This window comes from Monodelphis domestica, chromosome 6 (assembly GCF_027887165.1).
Source record: "Monodelphis domestica isolate mMonDom1 chromosome 6, mMonDom1.pri, whole genome shotgun sequence".
In the NCBI taxonomy this organism is placed as follows: Eukaryota; Metazoa; Chordata; class Mammalia; order Didelphimorphia; family Didelphidae; genus Monodelphis; species Monodelphis domestica.
The window spans coordinates 22,087,729-22,105,412 of record NC_077232.1 but is presented as its reverse complement, the minus strand read 5'-3'; the positions used below and the strand labels follow the sequence as shown (position 1 = coordinate 22,105,412).

At 32.9% G+C, this 17,684-nt stretch overlaps 1 protein-coding gene across 1 annotated transcript; it reads left to right on the top strand.

Annotated features, from left to right (window-relative positions):
* Window positions 1-2,866: 2,866 nt before the first annotated feature.
* Window positions 2,867-3,805, top strand: LOC100616781 (olfactory receptor 5M9). The gene has a single exon (XM_003341519.2). It carries the CDS (start codon window positions 2,867-2,869, stop codon window positions 3,803-3,805), a length of 939 nt encoding a protein of 312 aa, XP_003341567.2.
* The last annotated feature ends 13,879 nt before the right edge of the window (window positions 3,806-17,684 follow it).

Sequence of the window (17,684 nt, the reverse complement as noted above, 5' to 3'; positions counted from 1 at the left end):
TTTCATGTAAATCAGGGTAAATGCTAAGGTTTCCATCTGTTTCAAACTTATATCATAACTTGTATGTGACAGAAGCACATAATTGCTGATATGTAATGTTTTAAATGAAATCTACCTACAATAATGGATATAGCTTAAAGAGAAACAAATTCATTTGAAGGTGTTGATATTATTCAAGTTGTGAGAATTCTCCCCACAGATTCAGATCATGCTTTGTAGCATGAAATGTTTGAAAATTACCATTGGGAAGTAGGTGTTTAAATGTCTTACTTACTAGTGGTCATATAACAAATTTGTAAATATCTGAAAGTTGTTATTTAGTAATTTTTCAGTCCTTTCTTGCATTAATGATCCATGCTGTGAATTTCTTGGTGAATATTCTGGAGTAATTTGTCATTTCCTTTTCTAGCTAATTTTATAGATGAGAAAAATGAGGCAAATTGGTTTATAATTTGCCCAGAGGTCCACAGTTAATAACTACTTGAGACCAGATTTGAACTTCAATATTCCTGACTGTAGACCCAGTGCCACCAACCTGCCATAATCATTGAGGCTACATATGAATTCAAACCTTCCTGATCCAAAGGAAAGTCAACTCTCCTTTATTTTGTACAGCCTCTTAGGATGAATTTATAGAATGCTAAAACACAAGATAGTTTTTAATATGCATTTTATATAAAATAATATGATAGATCCAAGGAGGTGGATAATGTGTAAGTTAGATAAGACATGTATATATATATATATATATACATAATTCATAGTGTAGAAGGACTAATTTTACAACCTCAGAAAAACTGTAATACAAAAACAGTATGTTATGAAAACAATAAGAGAAGTATAAAATGAAGTGTTTTGTGAGATGTATGAGTTAAATTATTATATAAGAGTAATGGACTCTTAGTCATAGAAACTTGCTGATCTCTAAGTCTGAGATCTAGTTGCAGTAACATAGCTAAAATGATTTGCCATGTTTATGCTTCAAATTTCTTTTTCAGTTTACCCTATTAGCTATTACATCCACTCTGCTAAGGGAATACTCATGTTACAATGGCACAAATAATTATTAGAGAATGCATTAGTCTATTGACCTCTGGTGTCTCCAGATATTCACATTATTACCATGGATAAATCATTTAGCCTTTTGGTAATTCAGCTTCTCCCTCTAGAAAATGAGGTAATTGGATTAGAACATAGATTTTTAAATTTTCTCATGTTTATGATGAATTTTTTTGGTGGGCAGGTGAAGCCTATGGATACCTTTAAAATGTGTTTCAATGTATAAATCAAAATGTATGGAATTACAAGGAAACCAATTATACAGAAATAAAGTTATTGAAATATTGGGGACTAAAACAAGTTCACTGACACCAAGATTGGATCATTATGAGGGATAACTAGAGGACTCAGGGAATAGAATGTGGGCACTGGATTCACAAATATTTGAGTTCATATCCAGAATTGGAGACATACTAGTTGTGTGACAACTCAAAAGAAGATGTTTAATTTCCCTCTTTTTCTACGTACACTTTTGGGAAAGTCACTTAGCTGCTGTCAGTGTAGGGGGCAGTTATGTAGTTCAAGGATTGAACAATCAGCCTAGAGTTAGAAAAACCTAAGTAAAATTCTTGCCTCAAACATTTATTAGATGTGTGATCTTGATCAAGTTACTTAACCTCTCTTTGCCTTAATCCACTGGAGTATGAAATGGGAAACCAAACCAGTAACCTTGGCAAGAAAACCCCATTTAGAATGGAATCAACTCTATCATGAAGAATCCAACATGGTGAAAGACTGAACGAGATCAGTTCTTCTAAGTCCTATGATCTGTAAAAATAGTGGAAAATAGAAAAGCAGGAATCAATGTAGTACAATGGAGAGTGTATTGGATTAGAAATCAAAAGACCTGGGCTCAAATTCCATCTTTGTAATTTATACCCCCGGTGACCTTTATCAAGGTCCTTAACTTCTTTTCAACATCAGTTTCCTAATCTATCAAATGAAGGAATACAATTATATGACTTCCACAGTACTGTTTCCTCAAAAACTACAAATCTGTGAGCTTTAATTACAGTTATTCAAATAGCATGTACCCAAAAAGAGAATTTTGTTTTAAAATAGAAGACCAAGGCCCAAGTTCTGTTTCTGCCACCTGTTGAAAAGTTTGGAAAGATCATTTAAACAAATAGAAATAGTTAAAAGGCTTTTTCTATACAATCAGGCATAAAGGTTATATGAATTATATTAATTCTGCATCTCCTGACTCTTAGTTTAGGCCTAATGGTCTAAGGGGGTGAAAATAGCCAGACAATGGCTGACTCCTACAAGAAAGGTATCAGGTTATCTGTGATTTCATCTATGATTTCATCCTATTCACCAATAATAAATCAAAGTCATCTATAATGTAAAGTGTTATAGAATAGATGGAGACACAGAGATTTAGGAAATATCTATTGTTAATGACACTAAAAAGTGTTGGAAATGAGAACTGCAACCATCTCACCATGAGTTTGAGACCAGTATTCTATCTACTAGTTCAATTTCCATTTAATTTTGTGACACACCAAATGAAATAATTTAGATGATTGTGGTACTCTATCTCTAGGCTTCTGGTTCTCTTCTCTTCTGTGAATGCTCTTTGAAAACTACAGTGGCACTGGGGCATGGGGAAGAGAAAAGCTTTATGCCACAATTATTCCTCTGTTCAATGAAGTAAAAACAAAAATAAGAGAGATTTGAAATGCTAAGATTTTATTTTTTAAAAGTATAAAAATCAGATGCAGTTGTTGAGGGAGCTCTCAAATTCTCTTTCTCTCAACAGAGAATAAAGATCCAATGACTCTACATCTGAATCAGAGTTACGGCAATGCCAAGCCCAAATTACACAGATGTGACTGAATTTATCCTATTGGGCTTAACCAGTCGCCAAGAACTCCAGGTCATGTTTTTTGTAATATTCTTAGTTGTTTATGTTATCACTCTGGTGGGGAATATTGGCATGATTATGCTCATCAGCATCAGTCCCCAGCTCCAGAGTCCCATGTACTTCTTTCTTAGTCACTTATCTTTTGTGGATGTCTGGTTCTCCTCTAATGTCACCCCAAAGATGCTGGAAAATTTATTATCAAAGACTAAAACCATTTCTTATGTTGGGTGCTTAATACAGTGTTATTTTTTTATTGCTCTTGTCCATGTAGAAGTTTATATCCTAGCTGTGATGGCCTTTGATCGATTTATGGCCATCTGTAACCCTCTGCTTTATGGAAGCAAAATGTCGAGGACAGTTTGCATTCGGTTAATCTCAGTGCCTTATGTTTATGGCTTCTCTGTGAGCCTCATTTGTACCTTGTGGACCTATGGGTTATACTTCTGTGGAAACTTTGAAATCAACCACTTCTATTGTGCAGATCCACCACTCATCAAGATAGCCTGTGGAGGCATCCATATCAAAGAATATACCATGATTGTCATTGCAGGAATTAATTTCACATACTCTTTGTCTGTAGTGCTGATCTCCTACACATTCATTGTGGTGGCAATTCTCCGCATGCGCTCAGCTGAGGGGAGAAAGAAGGCTTTCTCCACTTGTGGCTCTCACCTCACAGCTGTCACGATGTTTTATGGCACCCTGATTTTCATGTATCTCAGGCGTCCCACAGAGGAATCTGTAGAGCAAGGGAAAATGGTGGCCGTGTTTTATACCACAATCATTCCTATGTTGAATCCCATGATCTATAGTCTAAGGAACAAGGATGTAAAAGAAGCAATGAATAAAGCTATTCAGAGGTCTTGTTTAATGAAATGACAAATAGTATCCATGATCTTCAAATATGAAAACACCAATAATTTTTATCACAGCACACTAGACTTATAAAGGATGCCAAATATCATTGATGCTAATATTCACACAAGCAAAAATCACTGCCATGATATTCTTGATTATATATATATAATTATATATACCATTATATATATGTAATAATATAGAGTAATATATGTAATAATATATAATCATAGACTTGGAGGTATCTAGTTTGTACATTAGCTAGAGCACTTTACCTAGTATCTGGAAGTTCTGAATTCTATTCTTTTGCCTCAGAATTTTAATAGCTATGGGATGCTAGACAAGACACATAAACTCTGTTTGTCTCAAATTTCTTTATTGCAAAGTAATGATAATAATATATCTACTTCACAGAATTGTTACAAGCATTAAGTGAAATTATAATTAAAAAAAAACAATTATCACAATGCCTGAAATATAGTAAGCAGAATGTGATGGTAACTTCTTGTTATGGTTAGTGTTCTTACAAGACTCATTTCAAATGCTACTGTATACAGAAGGACATTTATAATCTTTCTAGACTTAATTTCCAACTGCTGTCTGATTGATCTTATATTTCCTTCATTAAAATGTAAACTACTTCAAGACAAGAACTTTGTATAAGCAATGATGAGCACTGTCGTTTGTACTTGATAAAATATATAGGCAACACGAGTGCGCCAGATACTTCCCCCAGGGGAAGCTCAACCTTCAGCTTTTATAGGTCCTTGCCCATCTTTATTTAGTCTCCCCCAATGACCGACATCTGTGAGTGGATGTAGAAAGGGATTAGGGTCTGCTCTGTCAGCTTTGATAATCCTCAGGGGAGTTTTCTGACACTTTCAGAAGAGAATGCACAATTCATCTGAAAACTCTTAAATGATACCCACTCCTTTGAAAATGAACAATTCACAGTCTGAAAGTGGATTCTGTATTTTATTGTTTTTGTTTTCTACCTTTTGCTACCATAATCTCATTTGTTAATTGGGAAAAGATCAAAAGAAAATTGTCAATGTCTCCCTCCACCAATTAATTATGCTACAAAATGTTATTTCTAAATGCTTTTAGACTAAGTCCAACCATTTCTTTAATTGACCTCTACATGGAGATTTTCATTCCTAATTTATGAAAAAAATTGATCAGTCAGGTAGTCCAGGAAATAGGGACAGACCTACCTGGAGTTTGTAAGACCTGAGTTCAAAACAAACTTCTAAAGAATAGAGGTAATCATTATACCTACCTCTGAGGTTTGTTATGAAAATTGAATGAGAAAATATTTGCAAAGCACTTCATACACTAACTGGCCCATGGTAGGGACTTAAGACTGTTGGTTTCCTTCCTTCCTTTTTTTTCAGGTAAAGGGTTATGATAGATGGACAATGAATTCTGAAATTCTAAGAATCTGAAATTAATTGAGGAAAAAATTAAATAGAATCATGTACACACAAGAAGTATTTATTAAGTGCTTACCTTATGCCAGGTAATGTTCTTGAGAACTTGAGAACACGAGGCTTTCAGAAGCTTATGTCATATTAATGGAAAATAATAATAAATGATAAGTGAAAAGGAATGGTGGCTAAAAATGCCATACCTGGGTATTTGTGGCTCCCCAGTACTATGGAAATTACAGAGTAAATCTGGAACAGGGAGGGGAAGAGAATGAAGGCAGGCCAGTGTTGGTCCCTTCCCAAAATTAGGGAGATACATCCCAATGAGAGAATCAGAGTACAATTGCTAAGAGATGTCTTATATAGGTAAACTATAGGGACAGTAGACTGTTGAAGTATATAGAGGTTGTAGAAGCTGAGGCAAGTTTCAGGATTAGCTAGCAGTAGAAGGGACTAGATGATGAAAATCATAAGACATGAGGAACAGAACTGGAAGTAAACATAAAACTGTGACTTTCATGAGGATAGAGGGTTGGTTCACTAAATTAGTACCACCATATTTATTTTTGGTCCAGATGCTGAAAGTGGTCAGGGAGTTCTGCTGAGAAAGGAATCAAAAATAGGGAGCTAATGTTTTGCTTTGGGATACTTTATCATGTGTTAATGAGCACTAGTTAGCCTACTCTCAACCCACCACTCCATATTTTAGGACAAATGTTTTTCCAGTGATGTGATATAATGGAGAGTTATTTAGATCCTCTCTAAGGTGAGTAAAACAAAAGTTGGACACATATAATGTTGGTTTCAGTATGTAGTAATACATTTATGTTGATGATAAAAAGTATGGTATGATGGATAAATCACTAGACATCAGAAAGAACCAAGTTCAAATTGAGTCTCAAAAGTTGATAACTACATGTCCTTGGTCAATTCACTTAACCAAATCTACCTAAATTTTCTAATCTGAAAAAGGAGATAATAATAATATTCATCTCCCATATTGGTTATAAATTTTGAAAATGAGATATTTTAACATAATTGTTTTCATAAGTGTAAATATAATAGCAAAATTTGACCTTTTCATCAAGGATTTACATTCAGATAATACCAGATTTAAAAGCACTTTAGAGTTGAACACAACTGAAAAATGACACAACTACCACAAGAAGGCTATCTATTAAGTACTCTTCTTTTCATGGTATTAGATATACCGAATTAAGTAATTCAAGTGCTTATATTTTATTTTATACCTAGACTCTCAGTCCACTTTTCTTCTATGGATACTCTTTGGACACAATAATGCTATTGGGACTTGGGAAAGAATAAGTAGGCAAAAATTAAGAGAAGATGAAATGGCTAAGTATTTTTAAAAATAATAAATGCTAATGTTGACATTGCTGAGGACACAATTAATATGTTGTGGAGACATAATTCGACCATAGGTTTTCTATGGCAAAGCCTGATTCTCTTACTCAGGCATACATAATTTAGCACTACATTCATCTTAATATATAATGATAATGATGTAAAATTACTTTGTATAATCTGGTATTCACTAAGAAATAGAGTGGTGGAACAGTGGAAGAGATTAGGTACACAATACAAAGAAGTAGATAATCATTGGAACCTATTCCTTGAAAAACCAAAGATCAAAGGCCTTGGAACAATAACTGATATTTGGCAAAAAATTAATAAGGAAACTGGGAAGCCATTTTAGCAGAATTTAGTTAAAGGCCAAAATGTCAAATTGTTTACCATGATAAGATCAAAAATGGTACATGATTTAGCCATAAAGTGTGATATCATTATCAAATTAGAGAAGCTTAGAACATTTTGCCTATCATATCTATGGTGAATGAAAGAATTTATAACCAAATGAGAGAGGATGATGAGAAGTAAAATGAGTAATTCTGATCATATGAAATTAAAAACTTTTTGAAAAAACAAAACTAATAAACTCAAAATTAGGTATAAGGAATAATTTGAGAAAATATAGCTAGTTTCTCTGATAAAGCTTTCATTTCTTAAATATATAGAGAACTGCATCAAATTTATAAAAAATTAATAATTTCCCAATTGATTAATAGTAAAAGGATAGGAACAGGCAGTTACCAGAAGAAGAAATCAAAACTATCTGTAGTCATATGAAAATGTGTTCTTAATTGCATCTGTTTTAAGAAATGTAAATGAAAATAAACTTATACTACTTCATGCTGATCAGATAGACTTACATGAGTGAAAAGGAAAATTAAAAACTCTTGAGAGGATATAGAGACCTTGAGACACTAATTCACTTTTCAGAGGAGTTGGCAACTGATTCAGACATTCTAGAGAACAATTTGAAACTATGTCCAAAGGGCTATAATATTGTGTATATCCTTTCACCAAGGAATACAACCACTAAGTCTATAACTCAGAGAGATCAAAGAAAAAGGAAAGGAAAACATATGGACATATTCATAGCCACTCTTTCATGGTGGCAAAGAATTAGAAACTCTAAGAGATGCTCATCAATTGAGGAATGACTGACAAATTGTGTTACATGACCAGATAGAGTACTATTATATTATAAAAATAATAATTAGATTGATTCCACAAAAAGTTGGGAAGATGACCATGAAGTGATGCAAAGACATGTGAGCAGCACAAGGAGAACATTACTGATAGAGTAATAATATTCTAAACATGATGAAGAAGTGTGAGTGAATTAGGTATTCCTATAAATACAATGATTCCAGACAATTCTGAAGGATTTAGGATGAAAAATATGATTCCCAAGGCAGTCTCAATGCAGATAAATACATTCTTTTTTATTTCTTTCATTGTTTTTTCTCTTATTTGTATGATATATGTCTTCTTTTACCATAGAAAAAAATAGGGAAATATTTTACATGATAGCATCTATGTGATATATCAGATTGCCTGATGATTCTTTGAGGGGAAAAAAGGAAAGAGGCAGGGGAATAATTTTTGTCAGAAAATGTCAAAAAAATTTCTATATGGATTTGAAAAAATCCTAAAATATTGCTGTAGAAAAAAAAGAAAAATTCTCTTCACCTCCAGAGAAAGCTACTGATGGAATTTGAATGAAAATTGAAGGCTACATTTCACCACATTCTTTCTTTCTCTTTCTTTTTTTGTGTGACATGACTAATATGGGCCAGTGTTTTGAATGATTACACATACATACTTGATATTACATGTCTTGCCTTCACAATTGGTGGGTAAGGTATTTGAAAGAGGGGAGAGATAATTTGAAACTCATTTAAAATTTAATGTTAAAATAAATTAATTAAAGTATTGTCTATGTTATCAAATCTGATCCTTACAGCATCCTTGCGAAATGGTTCCTATTTTTAGTCCCACTAATTGTGTCCCCAAAATTAGTAAGTGTTTTGCTGCAGCTGGTGAACTTGTATTTCCCAAATCCAAATCTAATACTCTATCTGTTTAACCAACAAAACTTTTTGACAGCAGAAACCACTTTATTTCCTTTTTTATACCCAATATCTGGCACAGTCCTTGGCATATTTTAGGCACTTAATTTGTATAGAATTAAGTGAAATGGTAGACAAAATGACAGAAGGCTTGTAAAGGCGTACAGGGTGAAATGGATTGGGAAGGTAGTGCACAGAAATGAATGATCATGAAAGAAGCCTAAAAAGGGAGACTGGTGCTATCATGTGAAAGATTCTGAAAGCCACAATAGGAGTGTGATCCTCCCTCCATCATCCCTATGAAACTCAAGAAAAGCTTGGAATCAAATAAATTTCCTGTAAGGGAAGCCCTGGGTTGTTTTTACTGAAGAATACGTCAGTCACAGATACAGACCATGAAAATGATTTCCCCTCACTTATTGTGAAATAGAGCCCCTTGTTTAGTGTACAAAACAAATATACAGTGAATGAAATAGAGCACTTGAGCAACCACTTTCTACTGAAGTAGCTAGTTCTTGCATAGAGAGTCCATTGAATTTTATATCAAGAGAATGTGGATTCAAATCCTGCCTTAGATATTTATCAGCTTTATTGTCCAGAAAAAGTCATCTAAGCTGTTTGGCCTCAGTTTCCCCACCTGTAGAGTAAGGGTAATAAAAACAACTCTCTCATGGCATTTCATTAGTATCAAATGAGATGATTTGTGTCAAGTGCTTCACAAAACTTTTATGATAATAAAATACTTGAGGTTCATTGAATTTTAACAGACTGCATTTGACGGCCAAAAATGAGGTTAACTTCCTGCATAATACCTTACTACAGGGAGCAATTTCAAGCCATTAATGATGACATTCCCAAAGGAACAATGAAAAGCTGGTAAGAAGAAACATAACATTAAAGTTCCAGACATTTATTCAGTTTGAATTAAAATGGATAATTAGAATTTTTAGTATTTTGTTTTCTCCTTTGCCAGAGAACTTTTGAGAAATATCATTGGTTGTCATGTCTTCTTGATTAAATTATAATACTTCTGAAAGATTATGGATTTCAAAGGAGAAAACAGTCATAAATTTGGCTTGATCTCTCAATCCTTCCTACTTGGTGGTAAATAGAGAATGCATTTACATAGATATGTTTAACAGGTCTTCATAATTTGAACATAAAGGTGATACATGATTAAACTTGAGAGCAGAGGACTGGCCTAGTCCAAGCCACTTGGCAAGGTAAGTGAAGCAGCAAAATGGGGAACTACCCATTTACTAGATGTATGATCTTGATCAAGCCACTTAACCTCTGTTTTCCTAAATTCACTGGAGGAAGAAATGGGGAACCAAACTTGTAACCTAGTCAGGAAATCCCCATTTAGAAGAGAATCAACTATCATAAAGAATAAAACACATCTAAAAGACTGGACAAGGTCATTTCTTCTAAATCCTATGATCTATAAAAATAGTGGAAAACACAAAAGCAGGAATCAATGTAGTAAAATGGAGAGTGTATTGGATTAGAAATCAGAAGATTTGGGTTCAAATTCAATCTTTGCAATTTATACCCACTGGTGATCCTTGTCAAGGTCCTTAACTTTTCTCTACCTCAGTTTCCTGATCTATCAAATGAAAGAATGGAATTATATGACTTTTACAATTCTGTTCCCTCAAAAACTACAAATCTGTGAGCCTTAATTATAGATATTTAAATAGCACGTATCCCCAAACACAAAAAGCTGTTCTTAGGTGGAAATTTATATCTCTATATGTACACATTAATAAAATAGAGAAGGGTCAGATTAATATATTAAACATGCAAGTGAAAAATAACCAAAAAAAACAGAACAAAAGAAAAAATCCCTAAGGAAACAAATTAAAAATCCATAATTGAAGAACTAATTGGACATCCTGAAAACAAAAGAGACAGCAATAAAATTGAAATAAAAATAATTGAACTGATAAATTACACAAAAAGCTTGTTCCATGAAAAATACATAAATCTTTGTTTACTTTCATGTAAAAAAGAACAAAATGAAATTATCAGCACCAAAAATGTAAATGATGAAATCACAACCAAAGACAAAGAACTTAAAGCATTCATTTTAAGTTATTTTGTCAAACTATATCATAATAAATCTGACAACCTGAGAGATTAATATTTATGAAAATATGAACCATCCAGATTAACAAAAGAAGAAATAGAATACTTAAAAAGCCTAATCTCTCTCTCTCTCACACACACAGCCCCCCCTCAAGAATTCCCTAAGAAAAATACCCCAGGGATAGTTGGATTCACAAGTGAATTCTACAAAATATTCAAAGAACAATTAAATATAATATTATATAAACTATTTGGGTAAATAGAGGAAGAAGTAATCCTTCCAAATTTCTTGTATGAGACAAATATGATGCTAAAACCTAAACCAAGAAGATCTAAAACAGAGAAAGAAACTTCTAGACCAATGTCCTTAATGAATACTGATGCAATATTTAAAATATGATACTAGCAAGTAGATTACAGCATTATATCATAACAATTATATACCATGATTAAGGATTTTTTATACCAGGAATGCAGGGATGGTTCAATATTAGGATAAATATCCTTATAATTGACCATGTCAATAACCAAACCAAAAGAAACAATATTATTATTGTGATAGATGTTTTAAAAGCTTTTGACAAAATACATCTCTTCCTTAATTAAAAAAAATAGGAAGCATTGGAATAAATATAGATTTCCTTAAAGCAATGAATTGTATCTAACAAAATCCATCAGCAAGCATTATCTGTAGTTGGGAAACCTTAGAACCTCTTCCACAAAGATGAAGAGTAAATCAAGAATGCCCATTTTCACCACTATAATTTAACATTATACTAGAAATGCTAGATATAACAATGAGGAGAAAAAATAAATTGAAGCAATTAGAATATGTGAAGAGGAAATAAAATCATTATTCTTTGCACATTATATAATTGTATGCATATAACTCCAGAAAACCAATGAAAAAACTAATTGAAATAATTAGCAAATTTAACATAATTGAAATATAGAAAAGAAACCCACAGAGATCATCAGAATTTCTATTTACCATCAATGAAGTCCAACAACAAGATAGAGAAAAGAAAACTGCATTCAAAATAACTGTAGACAATACAAAAAGCTTGGGAGTCTACCTACCAAAACAAATCCAGTAACTATATGAGCATAATTATAAAATGCATTTCCCATAACAAATATCAGATCTAAACAACTGGAAAAAAACTTTAGATGCTCACAGATAGGTTGAGTGACTATAATAAAAATGACAAACAAAGTGAAATTGACCTCCATATTCAGGTCCATATCAAACAAACTCCCTCAAAATAATTTCATAATGTAGGAAAAAAATAACAAAATTCAACTAGAAGAATAAAAGTCCAAAAATATCAAGGAATTTATTATTAGTATTATTATTTAATGAATGAAAGAGGCCTAGCCAGATCAGATCTCCAACTATATGATAATTTGGTAATCATGAAAACAATCTGGTACTAGCTAAGAAATAGTGTAGTAGATCGAAGGAATAGGATAAACAGTCAATACGCTTTATTTAATGACTACAGTAAACTATTGTTTGATAAACCCAAAGATCCAAGCTTTGTGAAGAAGAACTCCCTATTTGACAAAAACTTCCAGGAAAACTAGAAAATAATATGGCAAAAACCCAGTATAAACCAACATGTAACACCATGCACAGAGATGATTTGACATGAATATTTGACCTAGAAATAAAAGATGATACCACAAACAAATTAAGAAAACACATAATAGTTTATGTTAGACTTATTGATAATAAAGACATTTTTGAACAAATAAAACAGAGAACACTATAAAAATTAAACGGATAATTTTGATTACATTAAAAGTTTTTTTTTTCTTTTTGAACAAATAAACAAATGAAATCATGATTAAAGGGGCAAAAAAAATTGGGAAAAATTGCTAGCAAGTCTTTCTGCCAAAGACCTCCTTTTTCAAATATTTAAAGATCAGAGTTAAATTTGTAAAAGCCTCAAAAGATAAATGGCAATGGAGATGACCTGTTAGTTCATGGATGAAGAAATTAAAATGATCTTTAGTTATATGAAAAGATGATCTAAGTCACTATTAAATAGAGAAATGGATATAGAAACAACTCTGATATACCACTTAATACCAGATATACCACTTAATATCAGATTGGCTAATGTGACCAAAAAGGAAGATGCTAAATGTTCTAGGAGATGTGGGAAAATTGGGAAAATAATACAATACTTGTAAACTGTGAACTGATACCAATCACAAAGGGCCATAAAACTGTGAATACCATCTCACTTAGCAATAATATATCAGAATTTGTACATCAAAGATAGGAGAAAAGGATCTACTGTTACAAAAATATTCATAGTACCTCTTTTTGTGATGGCAAAAATTTAGAAACTGAAGGAATGCTCATCAACTGAGGAATGGATGAACAAATTCTGGTATATGGCTATAATGAAATATTATTTTACCAAAAGAAATAACAAAGATGAGTACAAATAAAGCTGGAAAGACTTACATGAAGTGCTACAAAGTGAAGTGAGCAGAATCAGGAGAAAAATGTATTGGGCAACAGAAATATTACATGATAATTAACTATAAAGGATTAAATTATTATCAGCAATAAAATGTGTTCCTTGCCATTGTGCAGGTGGAAAATTTGCCACCCTTGAGAAACATTCTCAACATCCTTTTAAATTACATCCTCATTTTATATATAGAAGCTTGGGAAATAAATTTGGCTGAGACCCATGCTGCTGGGCTCTTCTTTGGGAGTTTGTGCTTTTGGTAAAGTGCTGCAGGTGTGATCTCTGGCTCTCTTTGCTCTGCTCACTTGACTGAAAGAACCTTTTTCTTTTCCCTCTCTTTTGATTAGTATTAAAATTATATATATACTAGGAATATTTATTCATTTTTATTTGTATAAATTTTTGAGACCATGAAGGGATTTCAGGATTAGAAGAACCAGATTTCTTCTTCTATTATGGTTTTCACTCTTCACTCTCTACTCTCCCCTCTATCCTCTATCTTCTACCCTCTTCCTTTTCCCTCTGGAAAACCCTTGAAAGCTTTTTTAGGCTTATTGCCTACACCTGCCCACCAAGAGATCCTGGTAGCTGGGTATCTCTCTTGCAGAGGCTGTTCCTGCTATCTTCTGTTGCTTGCTGTTACTGCTACTGATAAGTAGTAAACTCCCTACCCCCAACCCCAGCCTAGTAGAGGGGGATCCATTTTCCCTTTTCACAAGGGGGTACTGGTCCTTACTCTTAACTAAGTCCTTTTCCAAAATACCACACCCAGATTTCTATACTCCCTCTTAGCAAAAACAAAAACAAAAACAAAAACTTTTCTCACTACAGCTAAGAGAGGTCCTCACCCCTAAAACCAGCTCTTATTATGAGATGTTTGCTCAATGAATGTCTCAATCAAGAAAAAAAAAGGACCACAAAGAAGCACAGAAGTTGACCTGCAATGTGCCACAGGAGCACAAAAGGTAAAAAACCAAACCAATCTTACCGGGATTGATGACATTCTATGTGAAGAGTGAAAGGAACTTGAGGTTGTTTAACATGTGTTAAATGCAGGACTTCATTGTAATACACTCTCTATCAAGTACAGAACATCAATTGTTCTCGCTCCAGTATCTTGGAAAGTGGAAAAAAAAAGTTAAACCAGGGAATGCTATTTCCCATTTATTTAGAGATCTAGTCTCTTTTTCTATTTTCTTTCATGATGTGACAACTTACTATAGTCCAGACTGCTAAATTGGGTTAGTGAGTGACTGTCTTTGAAGGCTTATGGGACATGGCTTGCTATAAGAATCTGTTGTGATTTGTGATTTTTTTCTTTTTCCTAGAACTTTTCACATTTTTTATATTCTATATTTCACTCAGGTTATTTTTTAAATTTCTTTGGTTTCTTTGATGTTTTTCATATTGATTCATATGCTTTATGACTTGACCATGTATCTTGTGTGATTCCTATGTATATACTTGTATCCTCCTTGCGGGGGGGGGGATGTTTTGATATCCTCCTCGGGGGAGAATGTGTTTTTAATTGTAATGAAAAGTTTTAAGTTCATTTTGAGAAAAAAAATAAGGGTAATAAATTTGCTGCCTACTAGAATCCAGAGACTGAAAACCTTGTGGAAGATGTTTTGGAGATGCCTGTGCAGACCTCACACTGCTCCAGAAGTTCCTGAGGAAACTGAATGTGCAGAATTGAACTTTGAGGGGTTGAATACATTTGTTTATATGTACTTTATTTTACCAAAGGGGACTGCCCCCTAATTGGTTTTGTTCTTCATTTCCTTTTTTGTTTCCTTAACACTATTTTTTTTTGTATTTTCCCTGTGTAAAATTGTATGTACCTTAGGTAATTATGTTTAAAACAATCCACCAATCCACTGGAGAGACTGGTCTCCCAAAGGATCACAAAGGGGATTGTGCAGGTGGAAAATTTGCCACACCTGAACTATATTCCCAGTATCCTTTTAAGTTATATCCTCATTTTATGTACAGAGCCTTGGGAGATAGATTTGGCTGAGACCCATGTTATGGAGCTCTTTTTGGGGAGCTTGTGCTTTTGGTAAATTGCTGCAGGTGTGAGTCTCTGACTCTCTTTGCTCTACTCGCTTTACTGAAAGAATCCTTTTCCTTTCCCTTCTCTTTTGATTATTATTAAAATCCTATATATTTTTTAAATACTAGGAGTATTTATTCATTTTTACTTCTACACTATCCATAGCCAAAGAATGATCTGTTTGAGTTGTTTCTGATTAAAATAGTCCATTTTTCACTTTACTTCCTTCAAATTTTTTTTTCTTTTATGTGAGAGTGATCTTCTTTCATGACATGAAGAAAATAAAAATATATATTCCATGACAGAACTAGTATAACCTGTATCAGATCATTTGATATCTCCTGTAGAGGGAGAGGGGAAGAGGCAATTAGAGAATCTGAATTACAAATTGTCATAAAAATACTGTCCAAAATTATTTCTTTATCTAATTAAAAAAAAAGTTTAAAATGACTAAAACTAAAACAACAAAAATGCATTAAAATACTATGTATTTTATTTCATTTTATCCTAACAATATTCTTGTGAAGTAGGTTCTATTTTTCCCATTTTACACATTAGGAAACTGAGGGTAAGAGATTAAGTAGCTTACCCACAGTTAAATAGCTAATAAAAATATTATTCCAAATCGTAAATTCAGATCTTAAATTCAAATTTAGTATTCCATTACCTTACCTAGCTTATTATTTAGAGGGCAGAAACTATTTCCAATTCAGTGACTTGCCACTTAATTATCAACCCCTGGCATAGTCTTTGGCATATGGTACACAATTTTTATTGAATGGAATGGAATATTAACCCTATGAGACTGCCTTTGTAATAATATACTAAGGGAAGTGGATTAGGAAAAGAGAGAGAACATGGAGGAATGAGTTGTGAAAGGAGCCTTGAAAGGGAAATTTTTGGCATTATATGAAGAGTTTTGAATGCTTAAGTAAGGAGTGTGATCCTCCCACAATTTGGTCCTTGTGAAACTGAAGCAAAGTTTAAAATCAAACAGATTTATTACAAGGGAGCCTCTGTTTTGCTTTAATGTGGGATGCCTCAAAGTCACAGATTTGTACATTAAAACAACTTCTTCTCACCTTACTGTGAAAATAGAACTCCATATATAGTATACTTCTTGGTACATAGCATGTGATAATTAAATATTAGTTCGCTGAATGAAATAGTGCACCATGAGAAACCACTGTTAGTGTAAAATGACATCTAAAGTAGTTAGTGCAATAGATCTTTGGACTTGACATCAAGAAAACCCAAGTTCAAATCCATCAATAGACACTGTCAGCTTAATGGTCTAGGTCAAGTCCTTTAAGATCTCTCAGCCTTGGTTTCCCTATCCACAAAATAAGGATAATAAAAGCAATTATCTTATATTACTTTAGAAAGATGAAATGATACATGTAAAGTACTTCAAAAACTTATATAACAGATTTAAAAATATTTGTTTCATTGTGTATTATGAGACTGAATCTGATTGTTATAAATGAGATTATATAATATTACATAATATGTCACTGCAAGTAGCAAATGCAAATCTACTCCTTAAGGCATGGCATTCCCATGACACCAACCAAAATCTAGGAAAGATAAAATTATGTTGAAGGGTTCCATTCAATTATTTAGAATGATATTAAGATAAATAATTTGGCTTATTAATATTTTACCTTCCCCACTTACAGAGAGATTTTGAGAAACAGTATCGAAATAATTTCTTCTATATAAAACTATAATATTTCTGGGACATCAGTGCTCCCAAAGGGGAAAACTGCCATAAATCTTACTTGATCTCTCAGCCCTTCTCAATTTGTGGTAAACACAGAACACATTTACAAAGGTTGGTTTAATAGTTCTTCAAGATATGACCACCGAGGGGATTGATAATGATTCTTTGAAGCAGCTTTAAAAACTTTTAAAAATGCTTGTGGTATTAATCCTATCTAGAGATGCTAAAACAGAAGTAGATTTGCTCATTTCTGAGAGTTATCTCGGAAGATTCATGTTCAAGTCTCAAAGTTAGCAGAGAGTGCTTCTATAATTTTGGTTGGGCCATGTTATTTCATGTTTTAGGCAATTTTCTGTCTATGTATTATGGAGGAGAAAGAAGAGGAGCTACTTTATATCTGAAAAGGATCTGTAATGCCAATGTAGTCACAAGTCTGATACTTATCATTAGTGATGCTGGCCAAGTATTTGAGATTAAGACATGTTTTATAGATTAAACTCTTCTATTTTTGTATGAACTCTTTACTATCAGGCATCTTTTAAGCAATTTCATACTGTTATTTCTCAGTGTTTTGCTGGATCCTTCTTTTTGCTTTTGTAACTTTTTTAATGACTATAGGTGATCCTTTTATAAAATTAAAAATAAACAGATATATTAAACCATGATATGTAAGTGTACCTGAA